The sequence below is a fragment of the Pygocentrus nattereri genome, chromosome 4 (genome assembly GCF_015220715.1).
Source record: "Pygocentrus nattereri isolate fPygNat1 chromosome 4, fPygNat1.pri, whole genome shotgun sequence".
NCBI classification, from domain to species: Eukaryota; Metazoa; Chordata; class Actinopteri; order Characiformes; family Serrasalmidae; genus Pygocentrus; species Pygocentrus nattereri.
Window position 1 is genome coordinate 37176495 of NC_051214.1, and position 14656 is coordinate 37191150.

Sequence of the window (14656 nt, forward strand, 5' to 3'; positions counted from 1 at the left end):
TTAAGCAATTTCCAGAAAGCAAGACCATCAGCTAGTGACAAGGTCTGATAACCAGGAGCTGAAACATGACTTTGATTCTGAGTGATGCATCAGTTCTAAAGACTGTGATGCAATGCTGTCCACCCACTCTACACATATTGATCTAAACTGTGAAAATATACATTTGTTTTATAGCTACCTCATTTTTTGTTAAAGTTAAAAAATATAAAGTATTCACTTAAGCTAAGCTTAATAAATGAATACAGTCAAGCTAACTAGTGGTTTTTGTTCTGTCTATTGATAAAAAAAAGTAAAGACTTTTATTTTGAAATGTAGCTTCTTGGTGCCATTTTGGAAATTCTCCCTACAAAGCACGATGAGAAGACTCGAGTCTCGAGCCTCTGAGCTCTGAAGTGAATTTATCTTTTTCTGAAACATTTATAAAGACTTCTGAAAATGGACGAGGAGCTTACAGTGAGTTTTAACATGGACGAAACTCATTTTTATGAGAAATCATGTTAATTTTAATGTGAGGCTGAAGTTGGCATCATATTCGAATTTCCCGTTCCACCTTAAATGGCTTTAACTACTGCACCATTTAAGATGGAACGAATAATTCGAATAAGAAGCCAACTTCAGTCTCTTATGTTCACTGGTTAAAAAAGTCCAGCCACCAAGCTGATGTCAGTTTCTTGCGCGAAGTTTCCCGTTCTGCCTTAAATAGTGCAGTATTAAAGTGAAGGCATATCGGCATAAGTTAGGTTACCTGATAAAACTGAGAGAGGTTTAATGATTGTCTTATATGTACCAACCTGACGAGGCATTTGTTTTGGTTTTCAGGACGGGTATAAAGAACCGTGTGTGCAGTGTGGAGCTGTGGCATGGGCTTTATCAGACGGCTTACAGTTCTTCTGCAAGAACTGCCACAACGTGATTGAGGTACAGGAGCTTTCTGGAATTGCAGACCGATGTCGTTATCCGATATTTTTCACGTACGATATGTTTCATGTTTAATGTACCGATACCAAATTGTAAAGTTTATCAAATGTAAATATTTATACTATACTGTATTGGCCTGGCATCATAGAGAAATATAAAATCATTATTAATGGTTACAAATGCAGTCTAATGATTAAAATTCCCAGTATGCCTCATCACAAACAGAACACCTGTGTGATGTTGACATGATTTTGATATCTTCATGCATCTCTACAACTTTCTTACTCTAATAAACCTGTATGAAGGTTTGTGATCGTTGTTAAGAGGCAGTCATGGGTTGGTGGTTAGGGAACTGGCCCTGAAGGTCGCCGGTTCGATCCCCAGTGCTGACAGTCCATGACTGAGGTGTCCTTGAGCAAGACACTTAACCCAAATTGCTCCCCGGGCACCGTGGATAAGGGCTGCTCACTGCCCCCTAGTGTGTGTGTATTCACTAGTGTGTATGTGGTGTTTCACTTCACAGATGGTTTAAATGCGGAGGTGGAATTTCCCCGTTTGTGGGATTGAAAAAGTATCACTAAACTTAAACCAAAAGCATCTTAGTGTTAAGATCTACACTGGTAGAGAGAGTGTTCAGTACAGTTAAAAGCTTTGTGCTAACATGCTTTTGAGAAACCATGCCCAGATCTTGCAAAAAACAAAAAAAAACACACCCTTCCTTTCAGCAAATAACAGTATAAAAGTGACTGTTGCATTTAGGGGTGCGGGAAAAAAAGCTTGCTCTGCTTTAAGCTTTAGCTACAATAAAATGTTTCACAACATTCGATTGTTTTACGAGGCTGAAGTCGCTTCATATTCACTAGCTTCTCATTAAAATTTTTTCCATTCTGCCTTAAATTCTGACTGAGGCGCTGAAGGCAAAGCGACTTCATCTTCGCAACTTTGCAAGCTAGTATTTGACTATCTCTCATTGCAGGATATCTACTGTGCTGCTTATAAATGCGAATAAGTCCATTCCTCTCCAAATGTTCGTCTTAGTTAAATCTCTCTCTTTGCCTTTTCGTTCACTACTAGGTAGGAGAGACTGTGGTGCTAAGTGACCTGCAGGCTGCATGCTAGTTCGCTGAGAAAAAGGGCTTTCGCACTATGTTGCAGACGTCCTGTCTCGCAGAAGTAAATTCATAATAGATCATTACAAATACTTTGCTTTAAAAGTACAGTCATCACACAGTGAAGAAAAAAAAGATGCATTGATAATCGTTTTATAATTGCATCACAGCCTTCTGAATTGTAATCGAATCATGAGGTGCCAAGAGATTCCCACCCCTAGTTGCATTTTAGGTAGATGTATCATCAGCATTGAACTCTGGATGATGGAGAATTTTCTCTATCTTTAATTTTTGACATTTTATTTTGTTGTAAACAGAGAACGCAAGAAATTGTGGACGTAAGCACATACCTCCTGAACAACAGGATATCCACATTATCACGCTCCTACAAGAAGACTGAAAGAGGTTAGTCAGGATTTTTGCATGAACTACAATTTAATTAAAATATTTTCTACTATGTGTCCAAAACTATCTAGACACCCTTTATTATTAATAATTCAATTAAAACACAAGTTCAGTTTTGACGCACAGCTTGTTTAATCTCCATAGAAAAGCATTGCTGATAGAATGGAACACACTGGAACAGCCAAGTGCCAGAGCCTTAGGTCACTGTGCAAAACTCCAAGCCTGAGATATAAAGCCCCCCAGCATTAGGCTGTGGAGCAGTGTTCTCTGGAGTGATAGAGCTCCATGCAGGACCTTTAGGATGAATTGGAGTGGCATTGGTAATTCAGAACTAATCATACCACATTAGTATCTGACCTTAGCAGTGGTTTTCTGACTGAATGCAATTACATGCTTACAGCAATGTTTCAACATCAGATGCCCCATTAACACCCTTGATTTTGGAAGAAATGTTGAAATATGCACTTTTGGACATGTAATGTAATTTCTGATGTTCCTTTGACACTGTGTTAATGATTCAGCACCATATTAATTACTTATGAGGTTTGAGGCTGAAGTAGATCTGCTCTGTCAATCTTGTATGAATCTCCAGAAGGTGGACAGCAATGGATGGTATGTGAAGGGTTTCAGATCATCCTTAAACGTCAGGCAGAAGCTCTGGTTGGTCTAGGTGTCTGTCCTCAGTTTAAGGTCAGTAAAGCACCATCACTTAGGTAATGCAGGTGATGAGAAGATGTACTTGTTGTTTAATTTAAATGAGTTATATCTCACAGACAAACGTTTTATGGGATTTCTGGAAGCTATACCTGCAGAAGACCAGGCAAGCTTACACAAGGGCACCAGTGAGCAGTACCAGGAATCCGGTGGTGAGTATAAAGCAGACGCTCTGCTAACCATTACACCCCAAATGCAGTTTATTTGTGTTGTTTGAAGAGCCATCAGTAAATTCATTTGAATTTCACATTACATCTTTCATTGTTTTTGCCAAGTGAAAACTAGTGATCACTTCCTTTATAGCGAACACCCTTTTGCACATTTTAATACATAGTTACTGTTTATTGAATGTCACACGTATTGGGGGGGAAATTAAACAAAAAGTGTAGTTATAGCACCGCTTATTATTTATGTTTATTATTATAGTTGTATATAATATTCATTATAATTGTTTTGTATTTTTCAAATACGTTTCAAAACTCAATATTTTGAACTGAAACTGTGCATTAAAAGTTGCAGAAAATTATCATATTTGTATGTTTCCAGTTGAGGACTAAAAAAATCAACAAATTGAATTTGTGTGGGAGTGTACATACATATGTATTCAGTTGTGTGTTTGAAACTGCTATATTTCAGTTGCTGACTGAGGCAGTGAAATGCTCCATGCTCTTTTTGCTTTTCCAGAGTAGCCTGCTCAGTGTAACTCAAAGATTCTTTTTGAAAGATTCTTTCTGTTTGTTTCTTTCATAGCATAGACACTACAGCAAAATTCCAACAAAAATGACATTGTGTGCTTGTGTATAGTTTTGGTGCAAAATAAATATTTATGAATATTTTGAATATTTAGCATTTTTGTGTTGTTTATATGTACCTTATTATGCATGTAGCAGTCTTAATTCTAGACTCTGGCTTTTTAAATGATAAACGTGCCAGATTGTAGTACAAGTGGCTGTTCTTATTGTTGTTTAAATTATGTTTTAAGCTAATGTACTTGTAATTTGACAATACCCCTCCTTCAAATCCACACTTCAGGACCTAAGCTCTGAGAGTGAGCCTGAGTCTGCATTTCTGAGTGAAGCGTCGGATCTGAGCGGGCCTACCTCAGCCTCTGGTATCACAACACCCATCTTGCTTTTTTCTGTCAAACAATTTGCCTTCTCACTGGACTGTCTTGAGTGTATATGTAGAGAATATACTTTTTTTTTTTTTTTTTTTTTTTTTTTTTTAAACTCCAGTGTACTCCAGTGATGGGAAATCCTCAGTGTGCTCAGGATCGCTAGATGCTGCATACTACTTTGATGGAAAGGAGAGGAGAAGCCGCCATCTCATGAGTATGCCTCGGACACTGGCCCTGTGTCATCTTGCCCTGCTGTGGCTGCGGGAGGCCATTACACTGACAGACCTGCTCCGGTGAATAAGAGAAGCACTTGTGTGTCATTTTTTAGGTTTGCGTCTTTATTTTGCACTGCTGTTGCGAGGCTAATGTAGCTAACAAGTAATATAAGCTCTTAACTGGCCAATTAGCATTGTGCAAAGTGCTTATGTCTATCATTACACAAGCTTGTATGGAGTGGTCTGTAAAGCACGCCACCAGTGGACTCTGGAACAGTGGAACCGTATTGTGTGGAGAGACGAATCACACTTCTCTATCTGTCTGTCTGATGGACGAGTCTGGGTTTGACAAATGCCAGGAGAACATTACCTGCCTGACTGTGTTGTGCCAATTGTAAAATTTGGTGGAGGGGGAATAATGCTATACAGTGGGGAGAACAAGTATTTGATACACTGCTGATTTTTAAGGTTTTCCCACTTGCAAAGCATGTAGAAGACTGTAATTTTTATCATAGGTACTCTTCAACTGTGAGTGATGGAATCTAAAACAAAAATCCAGAAAAATACATTGTATGATTTTTAAATAATTAATTTCCATTTTATTGTGTGAAATAAGTATTTGATCATCTATCAACCAGTAAGAATTTTGGCTCTCACAGACATGTTACTTCTTCTTTAAGAAGCCCTCCTGTTCTCCACTCATTACCTGTATTAACTGCACCTGTTTGAACTCGTTACCTGTATAAAAGACACCTGTCCACACACTCAATCAGTCAGACTCCAGCATCTCCACAATGCCCAAGACCAGAGAGCTGTGTAAGGACATCAGGGATAAAATTGTAGACCTGCACAAGGCTGGGATGGGCTACAGGACAATAGGCAAGCAGCTTGGTGAGAAGGCAACAACTGTTGGTGCAATTATTAGAAAATGGAAGAAATGCAAAATAACAGAAAATCTCCCTCGGTCTGGGGCGCCATGCAAGATCTCACCTCGTGGAGCATCAATGATCTTGAGGAAGGTGAGGAATGAGCCCAGAACTACACGGCAGGACCTGGTCAATGACCTGAATAGAGCTGGGACCACAGTCTCAAAGAAAACAATCAGTAACACTCTACGCCGTCAAGGATTAAAATCCTGCAGTGCACGCAAGGTGCCCTTCCTCAAGCCAACGCATGTCAAAGCCCGTCTAAGTTTGCAAATGACCATCTGAATGATCCAGAGGAGGAATGGGAGAAGGTCATGTGGTCTGATGAGACAAAAATAGAACTTTTTGGTTTAAACTCCACTCGTCATGTTTGGAAGAAGAAGAATGATGAGTACAACCCCAAGAACACCATCCCAACCGTGAGGGAACATCATTCTTTGGGGATGCTTTTCTGCAAAGGGGACAGGACGACTGCACCGTATTGTGGGAAGGATGGATGGGGCCATGTATCGTGATATTTTGGCCAACAACCTCCTTCCCTCAGTAAGAGCACTGAAGATGGGTCGTGGCTGGGTCTTCCAGCATGATAACGACCCAAAACACACAGCCAGGGCAACTAAAGAGTGGCTCCGTAGGAAACATCTTAAGGTCCTGGAGTGGCCTAGCCAGTCTCCAGACCTGAATCCAATAGAAAATCTTTGGAGGGAGCTTAAAGTCCGTGTGGCCTAGCGACAGCCACGAAACCTGAAGGCTCTGGAGGAGATCTGTATGGAGGAGTGGGCCAAAATCCCTGCTGCAGTGTGTGCAAACCTTGTCAAGAACTACAGGAAACGTCTCATCTCTGTAATTGCAAACAAAGGTTTCTGTACCAAATATTAAGTTTCTTTTTCTGGTGTATCAAATACTTATTTCACACAATAAAATGGAAATTAATTATTTAAAAATCATACAATGTATTTTTCTAGATTTTTGTTTTAGATTCCATCACTCACAGTTGAAGAGTACCTATGATAAAAATTACAGTCTTCTACATGCTTTGCAAGTGGGAAAACCTGAAAAATCAGCAGTGTATCAAATACTTGTTCTCCCCACTGTAGGTTTGTTTTTCAGGGGTTTGACCCTAGGACCCTTAGTTCCAACTTTGTGGGAACAGTTTCAGGAAGGCCTTTTCTGTTCCAGCATGACTGTGCCCCAGTGCACAAAAGATCTACAACTGCATGGTTGGGTCAGTGTCATGTGAAAGAACTTGACCGGTCCACACAGAGTCCTGACCTCAATCCCATTGACCACCTTTGGGATGAACTAGGACAGAGGTTGCGAGCCAGACCTTCTCAACCAACATCAGTGTCTGACCTTTCAAATGCTCTTCTGGACAAATGGGCTAAAAATCCCACAGATACACTCCAAAATCTTGTAGAAAGCCCCCTGGAAGAGTGGAAGCTGTTATAGCTGCAAAAGGAAATCAACTCCATATTAATGTATATGGATTTAGAATGGGATGTCATAAAAGCTCCTGTAGGTGTCCCAGTACTTTTGTCCATATCATGCACTTAAACAATCTCACATAACCTTACTGATCAATATAACTTCATTGATTGTCTACTATGAATAACATGCTGGTAAAGAATTTTGATGCATCCAGTGGCTCAGTGTTGAGTCAAGCTAGACAAAAATGCTCAGTTAACATCAACCAAAAAAATTCCATGTTTTCTCCAACAACTTATCCAACTAGCTAATGAATTACCTGGAGATGTCAACAAAGTTGTTGATGACTCACTTAAAGTTTCACTGTCCAAGGAGGGTTTAACTTCTTTGGCGCTGGCTGCAGGCATGCTCATAATGTTAGCTGCTGCTGCTGTGAGGGACTTGGTTTACAGGCTGTCAAATACGGTACACTTTTCGGCTTTTAGATATATTTTGTGTTTGGCCAGGTGTGTCCTCAGGTTAGATGTGTTGCCATGGCTAGCTTTGCATTTCACATTACAAATATTGCAGAGAGCATCGTCTGTGTCAAGTTTTGGAACGCATTACCCCTAAACCTGCTTTTGTTTTGCCATTTCGCCAGTACCCTTACAATGGTCAAACTCAACCCATTACACAAGTGTATTTGTGATTACTTAACACCTAGACACATACTAATTTGCATGCTGCTGATTTGTGCTTTCATCACTTGTTAGCTACATTAACCTTGCAGCTCCAGTGGAAACCTAAAGAAGCAGCCCTCAGGGCAAGGGAGAAATTAGTGTTATTGTTTTGAAAAATGTGTAGTTTAGTTTTTGTTTTTTGATGAACTATTTCTTTAATACTTCAAGCTCTCAAACGCTCATTTGGTGATTCAGGGGAAACTAGAATAAAAATTCTAAAATAGTGTTGAGCAGTAAAGTTGTACTGTGAGGGCATGCAGTGTATTTGAATCTCATGAACTTTTTGGTCCTTATATAGTTGAATAGATGAAAATATTATGCTGTAATACATATATTTCTTCAAAAGACCTTCAAGACAATGATTTACCTGAACGTCTATAATATTTCCGTTGCAGGTTAGTGTCCAAGAGGCTTGTCCCTTACGTTAATGTCCATGAGCATTTCCCTGAAGAGATTCGTTTTTTTGGCAGGGATGCCGTGATCTTTAGAGCTGAGGTGGGCAGGTGCTTTAAATTATATTGTGTTTGTGATTATGTGATCAGATTGTATTTGTGAGATATAACTGAACTCTTGAATATAATCTTTAAAAAGTTGTTGTCATTATTATTATTATTATTATTATTATTATTATTATTATTATTATTATCATTATCATTATCATTATTATTATTATTGTGGTAGTATAATATACTCTTGTTTCTGCACTGCAGACCATCCCTTCCTACACTAAGGTGCACATGGAGTCTCTGCACCTGGCTAAAATTCTGCAGCTCTCTGCTTTCCCTCCAGTGTCTCAGAACTGCCTTCTGCACCCAGGCCTGCTCAGCCTTCGCTACCTGATGGACGCTAACCTACCTTGTGAGTGAGCTTAAAGCTGGAGTAGAGCTATTAAGGACCACTTTCTCTCTTACCCTGTATTCATCTTATTTTTCCTTAAGTCATTCTTTTTATCAGACAGGCTTCATTCACTGGTATGTCAAGTAATAGAGAAAACAGCCATGGACAAAGACTGCTTCTTGACATTTGACCCTTCTGCTTCGAAGTCTATACTTCAGTGCTATGACCTTCAGGCAGCAGCTGTAATCATTGTGACATTGAAGCTTCTCTTCAAGTTGGATGATCAGGTGGAGTGGTGAGTTTTCATAATCAAACTAATAAAAGCACAACCTATGTTGTAAAGTTACTTGAGTGATTCATTACAACATTGTTGTTATTAAAAGTCCTGTATGTTGTAAAGAAAATTACATTTTTGTAACTAGCAATTTAGGACCAGCATTGTGCCTTGTATCATCCTAGTCCTGCTATAAATAATTAAATTACACCTCTAGATCAACTTTAAAATGTGGAAAAAGATATGCCATTCTGTAGATCGATCTTGTTGTGTTTTCAGACTTAAACAATTTGTATTTACAGTAGAACTGGATACAAATGAATGTGTGTTATCCTGTTCCTGTCTTTTAACTTTTTTGGTCCATGAAAATATATGTGTAGAAATATAAGTGAAAAAATTAAAATATCACAGGGAGTATCTGTCAATAATGTCTGTTTCAGTCACCTTTTTCTTTCCTAAGGATGATTGTAATCTCTCAATGGGAGAGTAATAGTACAGAAAGAAAAGATATGGAATCTAAATTCTGAAAAAAGAACAGCAAAATTTTGAAAATAATTCAGTAGTTTCTACCAGTACATTGTTCCTAGTAGTACTTCTTTGCTGAACCACTAAAGGTAATTATGTAATATGGTGTTTGCATATATTCCTAAGTAATTATTGCACAGTCAATCCATTTGCACAAGTGAAACCTTAGTTTGCTTTACTGCAGGGTTTTTTGTGGTCAGAGTGATTTTATTTTGTCAATTTGCATTCAGCTCTGTGTTAACATTAAAGGAGAATTCCAAAAATAAATAAATCATTTCTGCTATCATTCAGTGAGATTTAAGAGGCATTTCGGAGAGATTTCATGTCAGCAGCTTTCCGTCATGTAGCTTTGAGAGTATTAAACCCTTCAGAGATCTAGTTCACCACTCTGAACAATTCTGATTGGAAGTTTCTTTAGAACGGGGCATTTTATTGCAAATCACTCAATGATTTTGACATTAATGATTACATTAACATTTATTTTCATTAAAATTAATTAATTCATGTTTAATTTTTAATTAAACATTTTTTATAAATTAGGTGGAATTTCTGTTTAACATGCTGTTTTTGTTTCACATGCAGGTTTAGTTATATGCAATACACTGCTGTGTCTTATACAGTTATTATTGATCTTACTGAACTTTTTTTTCTCCATTAAGTAGCAAACAAATGGACTTACTTTACCATCTCAGGATGAGGTCCTTAATCATTTTAATGTGTTATTGAGATCTGGCAAAATAAAACTACAGATCATAGTTCACATGTGTTTTTCTCTCTCATTAATATTTAAGGAGCTTCTCCAGGAAAGCAAAGGAAAAAACACAAGAAAGTGACCAAGACAAGAAAGAGGAGTCCAAGCAAGGTAGGCAGATGCGTGTGTATAACAGTGCTCGTCTTAAGTGTAGGAGAGAACGTTAAATGTCAACTTTTCATTTAATGATGGGCTTGTGATTATGTACACTGGTACATGTAGGACTCTCGCACTGCAGTGGTTATATGCCTGTTCTAATGCTTTTGGCAGGCAGCAAGATGTTTTCTTTGAGAAGGTGGTATATGATTGTGCAGCCTGCTCTGGAGCAGGCCAGGGAAAGAGAGGAGCTTGTTGAGGCCAAGTAAGATGAGTTACTTCTGATCAAAACCTTCTCTTTCTTCCTTTCTTTGGTGAAAATGTAGTACCTTGACTGCATTAAAATGGTGTATAACGTTGATTTGTTGTGCTGCTCAGGCAACAATGGAAGGCCAAGAAGCCAGTCATTGCATCTGTAAAACACAAGACTGTGGTCCTAAAACGAAGACGTGAGTAGATCGCTTTATGGTGACCTGGAATTCTATTACAGGGCTCATATCATGAAAAGCCCTCATAAAAAAAATATTTATATTTACAAATATTTTATATTTGTATGTCACAGAAATGAACTTATTTATCTCTATCTACCTATACAGCTGACTAAAGCAGTATGTAAGCTGCCCATTCAGGGAGTGTTGTAGACTTGCTTGTTCACTCTCACACACACCACTGGCAAGTTCACTATTTGCAAGAGCCAAGACATAAAACTAAATATTAAACACGGTTGATTTTATTGCTCCATCAAGACGAGACAAAGACTGAGTTAAGACATTCATCCTGACCACCTTACACTGAATGATCAGGATGATGTGAGCACAATGCAACTCTAGCAAGACTCTAATGGTTTTATTCTGATATTGGAAACTTGTCTTACTAATGAAATTGTTTGAAGAGTTGCTTGGTGTAAGGCCGGCATAAGTCTAAACTAAAAAGAATTTTCAAAGGTAATTCTACACTGCTACTGAAATTGAATCCAAGATTAGACTTAATCCATGCCTGCAAAACTGATCCTTAGACTATTTTCTTTTTAGTAGTCATGTTCAAAGTTCATTCAAGTCCCGGGGTGGATGAGTGGGTTGCTTGGGCTTGTGCTTAGGGTGGTCAGTTTAAATTTAGATTGCTTGAGTTTTTAGTCTGGTGTAAGTGAACACATGTTGCTTGTATGTGCAAGCACACTTTCCAGAAAAGTCTGATTTGAAACTCTTTCAAGATCATTGAGATGATATTATCAAGAGCTTTGGATCCCAGGCTGCAGTGTCAAAACCTGGACAGCTATAGTTAACCGCTGCTGTACATAACTTGCATGAGTACACTTTTTAACTTGAAAACACTAAATAAAAATGACAAATTTAAGGAAATATAAACCAGAACACATACCATGCTCTAATTCCAGTCAGTTGTATGTATTAGCAATCTCTATCTGCAGCATCAGGCTCAGGTTTCTTTCTTCTCTTTATGTTCAGGTGTGGTTGAGCAGCTGCAGAGCAATTTCTGCACTCTGGCTGGCTCAGATCCAGAGCAGCAGCCTTCTTCCCCATTCACCTTCCACTTCCTCTGGGGAAAGGAGGAGGATGCAGATGGACCCAGCCTCCACAATAAGGACCTCAGCGGCATGCTGGTGAAAGAGGGAAGAGAAAAGCTGCTTGTTAATAAAACATATTGGCACACTGACTTCAGGCACTGCCACAAACAGTAAGATACACATCAGAATGGAATTTCTAGACTGATGACTGACAGCTTGTGCTCTGCTGTAGATCATACAGTTACCAATAACCAAAAGTGTTCTGCATTTTAAAAAATTGCACATTCACACTCTAATCCTTAACTAAAGGGCAGTGAGCGTAAACCTCTATAAATATGTGTCCCTGAATGGCGAAGTCAGGCATAATTTGTTATTTAGCTGATACTCTTACCCAGGGAAATGGTAGCCATATTTAATGTTAGCCATCATGTTGAGGGACTCCTAAGGATGCTGCAGGTGTGGTGCTTCAACAGGCAGTGTCCATAAATTTATACCCTCACCCTGCCACCAACATTCAATACTAATGTACACCACTACTCAGCAGCTTCGAGCTCTGCTTAGTGTCACTAAGTGCATCAGTGATCATCATCTTATCACTGCATTAAATGAAAACAAAAAGGAAAACCCAGAAATTGATGGTAGGTGACATTTGGCTTGAAATATACCAAGATAGGCAGTCAGTCTAAAATCTTTAAGGTGACCTAAAAATGTAAATTGTCTGTTACTTCAGCCAACATTACCAACCTAGTAATGACAGTAATGTCATATCAGACTAATTATACTTTTGTGGCTGTTACAGCATTCATTCTGCTTGGAACGCTTTCCACAAAATTTTGGAATGTGTCCATTTGAAAATTTGTGCCCATTCAGTCAAAAGAGCACTTGTGAGGTCAAGCACTGATGTTGAATGAGAAGGCCACACAATTGGCATTCCAGTTTATCCTAAAGGTGTTCAGTGAATACCAGATTAATTAAATCATGTCTTTATGGACGGTATGTGGTGCAGCTAAAACACCTGAACTCAGTGATTAGGAGAGATGTCTACATAATTTTGTCCATAAAATGTAGCTTGAGAGACAGTAAGATTGTGTGCATTGGGACAATTAAGTGTTCTGTACTGAAGTGCCTCAGATCAAAATATGAAAATAATGCTAAGAAACAGAATTTCTGCTTTTATCATGATTGATTTCTGTTTTTTATTTGTTATGGATTCTGATGAAATAGACCTGTGGAATTTAACAGAAGACTTCTGTAAGCCTAGTTCTTTAAAGGCTTATGTATTTGTTTGTTAATTTTACTATAAACCACTTAAATGGGAATCTGTTATGAGGTGAACACCATTCACGCTGCACATCTTGTCCGTATTTGCAGGTGGAAATGCAGTTCAAGCCTCTTTACCTATTTGCACAGTATAGAGTGAACAAGCACTCGCATGGTCTGTTCTGTATACTGAATGACATTTAAACAAATAACAGCCAAAAAATGTTTTTGCCAGCTGTGCTTTGTTATAGTGAACTCTGCACTTGTAAACTATGCTGTTTTATTTCTTGGTATAGAAACTGTTGGAACCATTTTCCTGACCTGGAGCCCACCCTGCCCAGGATGTACGTGTGGGTGCTGGGCCTTTTCTCATTCCTCCTGGGAGTCAGCGAGGCAGAGCTGCACAAAGAGGTCGTAAAGGTGGAGCAACGACTAATTTTAGGCAAAACTTTGTCTGATAAACGCACACAGAAACCACAAAGAAAAAGGAAGAGGGCAGCAGACCCTGTCTGATCTAAAAACTGTGGGTTTTGTTCAGGACAAGTGATGAATCACTGTGCCTTATGAGGCTGATGTTGCAAACTGATTGGTTTACAACAGGACTGTCTCTTTTTTCTCTGTGTTTCATAATAATCTTTATCACTAAGACGGTTCTGAATCCCCTGTTATTGAAATGAATGTTTGAACAGTTGAGGATTTGCGTGGTTTTTCATATTTAGAGACACTTTTTGAATGCTGTCTTCTTATACATGTTGTGCATCTTTGTTTCTACTTGTAGAAGTTTGGGCACAGAGAAAAGATAGTGAAGAACCTGCCTTTCATTGAACTACTAGGTATACTCTAAGGCATACTTATAAATAAAGGTTACCTAAAGTGTGCTTGGACTGCAAGTGCAGTTTAAGGAAAGCTTTTTGACTGATCTAGAATCTTTATATGAAAGTGTTTCACCTGCATGTTTTCTCTTTGTGTTTTGAGGCTTCTTAATGACTCTGATTTAGTCTGTCTTGCTGCTGGCCATCCTTAATCTCTTTCACCTTCAGCTGCTCCCAGCATAATTTTATTTTTTGATTAATTGGTTCTTATGATATGTCCAAAATAAGATTTAGGACATAATTAATTTTAGTTATCTGGTCTTATCTGGTGCCTGTCTCTTTGAGAATCAACATGAGGTTTCACTACTAATTTTTCAATTGTTTAATGGTTTAGCTCCTTCATACAGTGCCTGAGGGATTATTTTCCAGGTCAAGCTTGAAGATTATCTAATGTGAGCCTTTGTATATTCTGAAACTCAAGACCAAAATCTGGAGCACATTACCAATAACCATCATTCAGGCTCCTTCAGTTTGTGTATTTATTTATTTTACTTTAGAGTGTAACTTTTTTTTCTTCGCATTTTTGTTTTTTATTTAAAAGTTTATCTTGTTTTTTACTGTAAATATTGATTTTGTTTATTTTTTGTTTTATTTTGATTATCTTTTTTCTGTTTTACTTTGTGTTGAGAAGTGCTTTAAGCTGCATTTGCGTTTGAAAGGTAGTATATCAATAAACATTCTTATTACTATTATTATTATTGGAGTGAGAATGGTCAAGGATCTGTGTGTGTGTGTGTGTGTGTGTGTGTGTGTGTGTGTGTGTGTATATATATATATATATATATATGTGTGTGTGTGTGTGTGTGTGTGTGTGTGTGTGTGTGTGTGTGTGTATATATATATATATATGTGTGTGTGTGTGTGTGTGTGTGTGTGTGTGTGTGTGTGTGTGTGTGTATATATATATATATATGTGTGTGTGTGTGTGTGTGTGTGTGTGTGTGTGTGTGTGTATATATATATATATATAT

At 38.2% G+C, this 14656-nt stretch overlaps 1 protein-coding gene across 1 annotated transcript; it reads left to right on the top strand.

Moving 5' to 3' along the window:
- The first annotated feature begins 330 nt into the window (after positions 1-330).
- taf1b (TATA box binding protein (Tbp)-associated factor, RNA polymerase I, B) lies at positions 331-14377 on the top strand. Its single transcript, XM_017682229.2, has 15 exons — positions 331-453; positions 820-918; positions 2345-2432; positions 3025-3122; positions 3206-3298; positions 4179-4257; positions 4382-4556; positions 7944-8043; positions 8259-8406; positions 8503-8680; positions 9976-10046; positions 10206-10296; positions 10410-10480; positions 11495-11723; positions 13110-14377. The coding sequence occupies exons 1-15, from the start codon at positions 436-438 to the stop codon at positions 13324-13326; spliced, it is 1755 nt and encodes a 584-aa protein (XP_017537718.1). The 5' UTR covers positions 331-435; the 3' UTR covers positions 13327-14377.
- Positions 14378-14656: the final 279 nt, after the last annotated feature.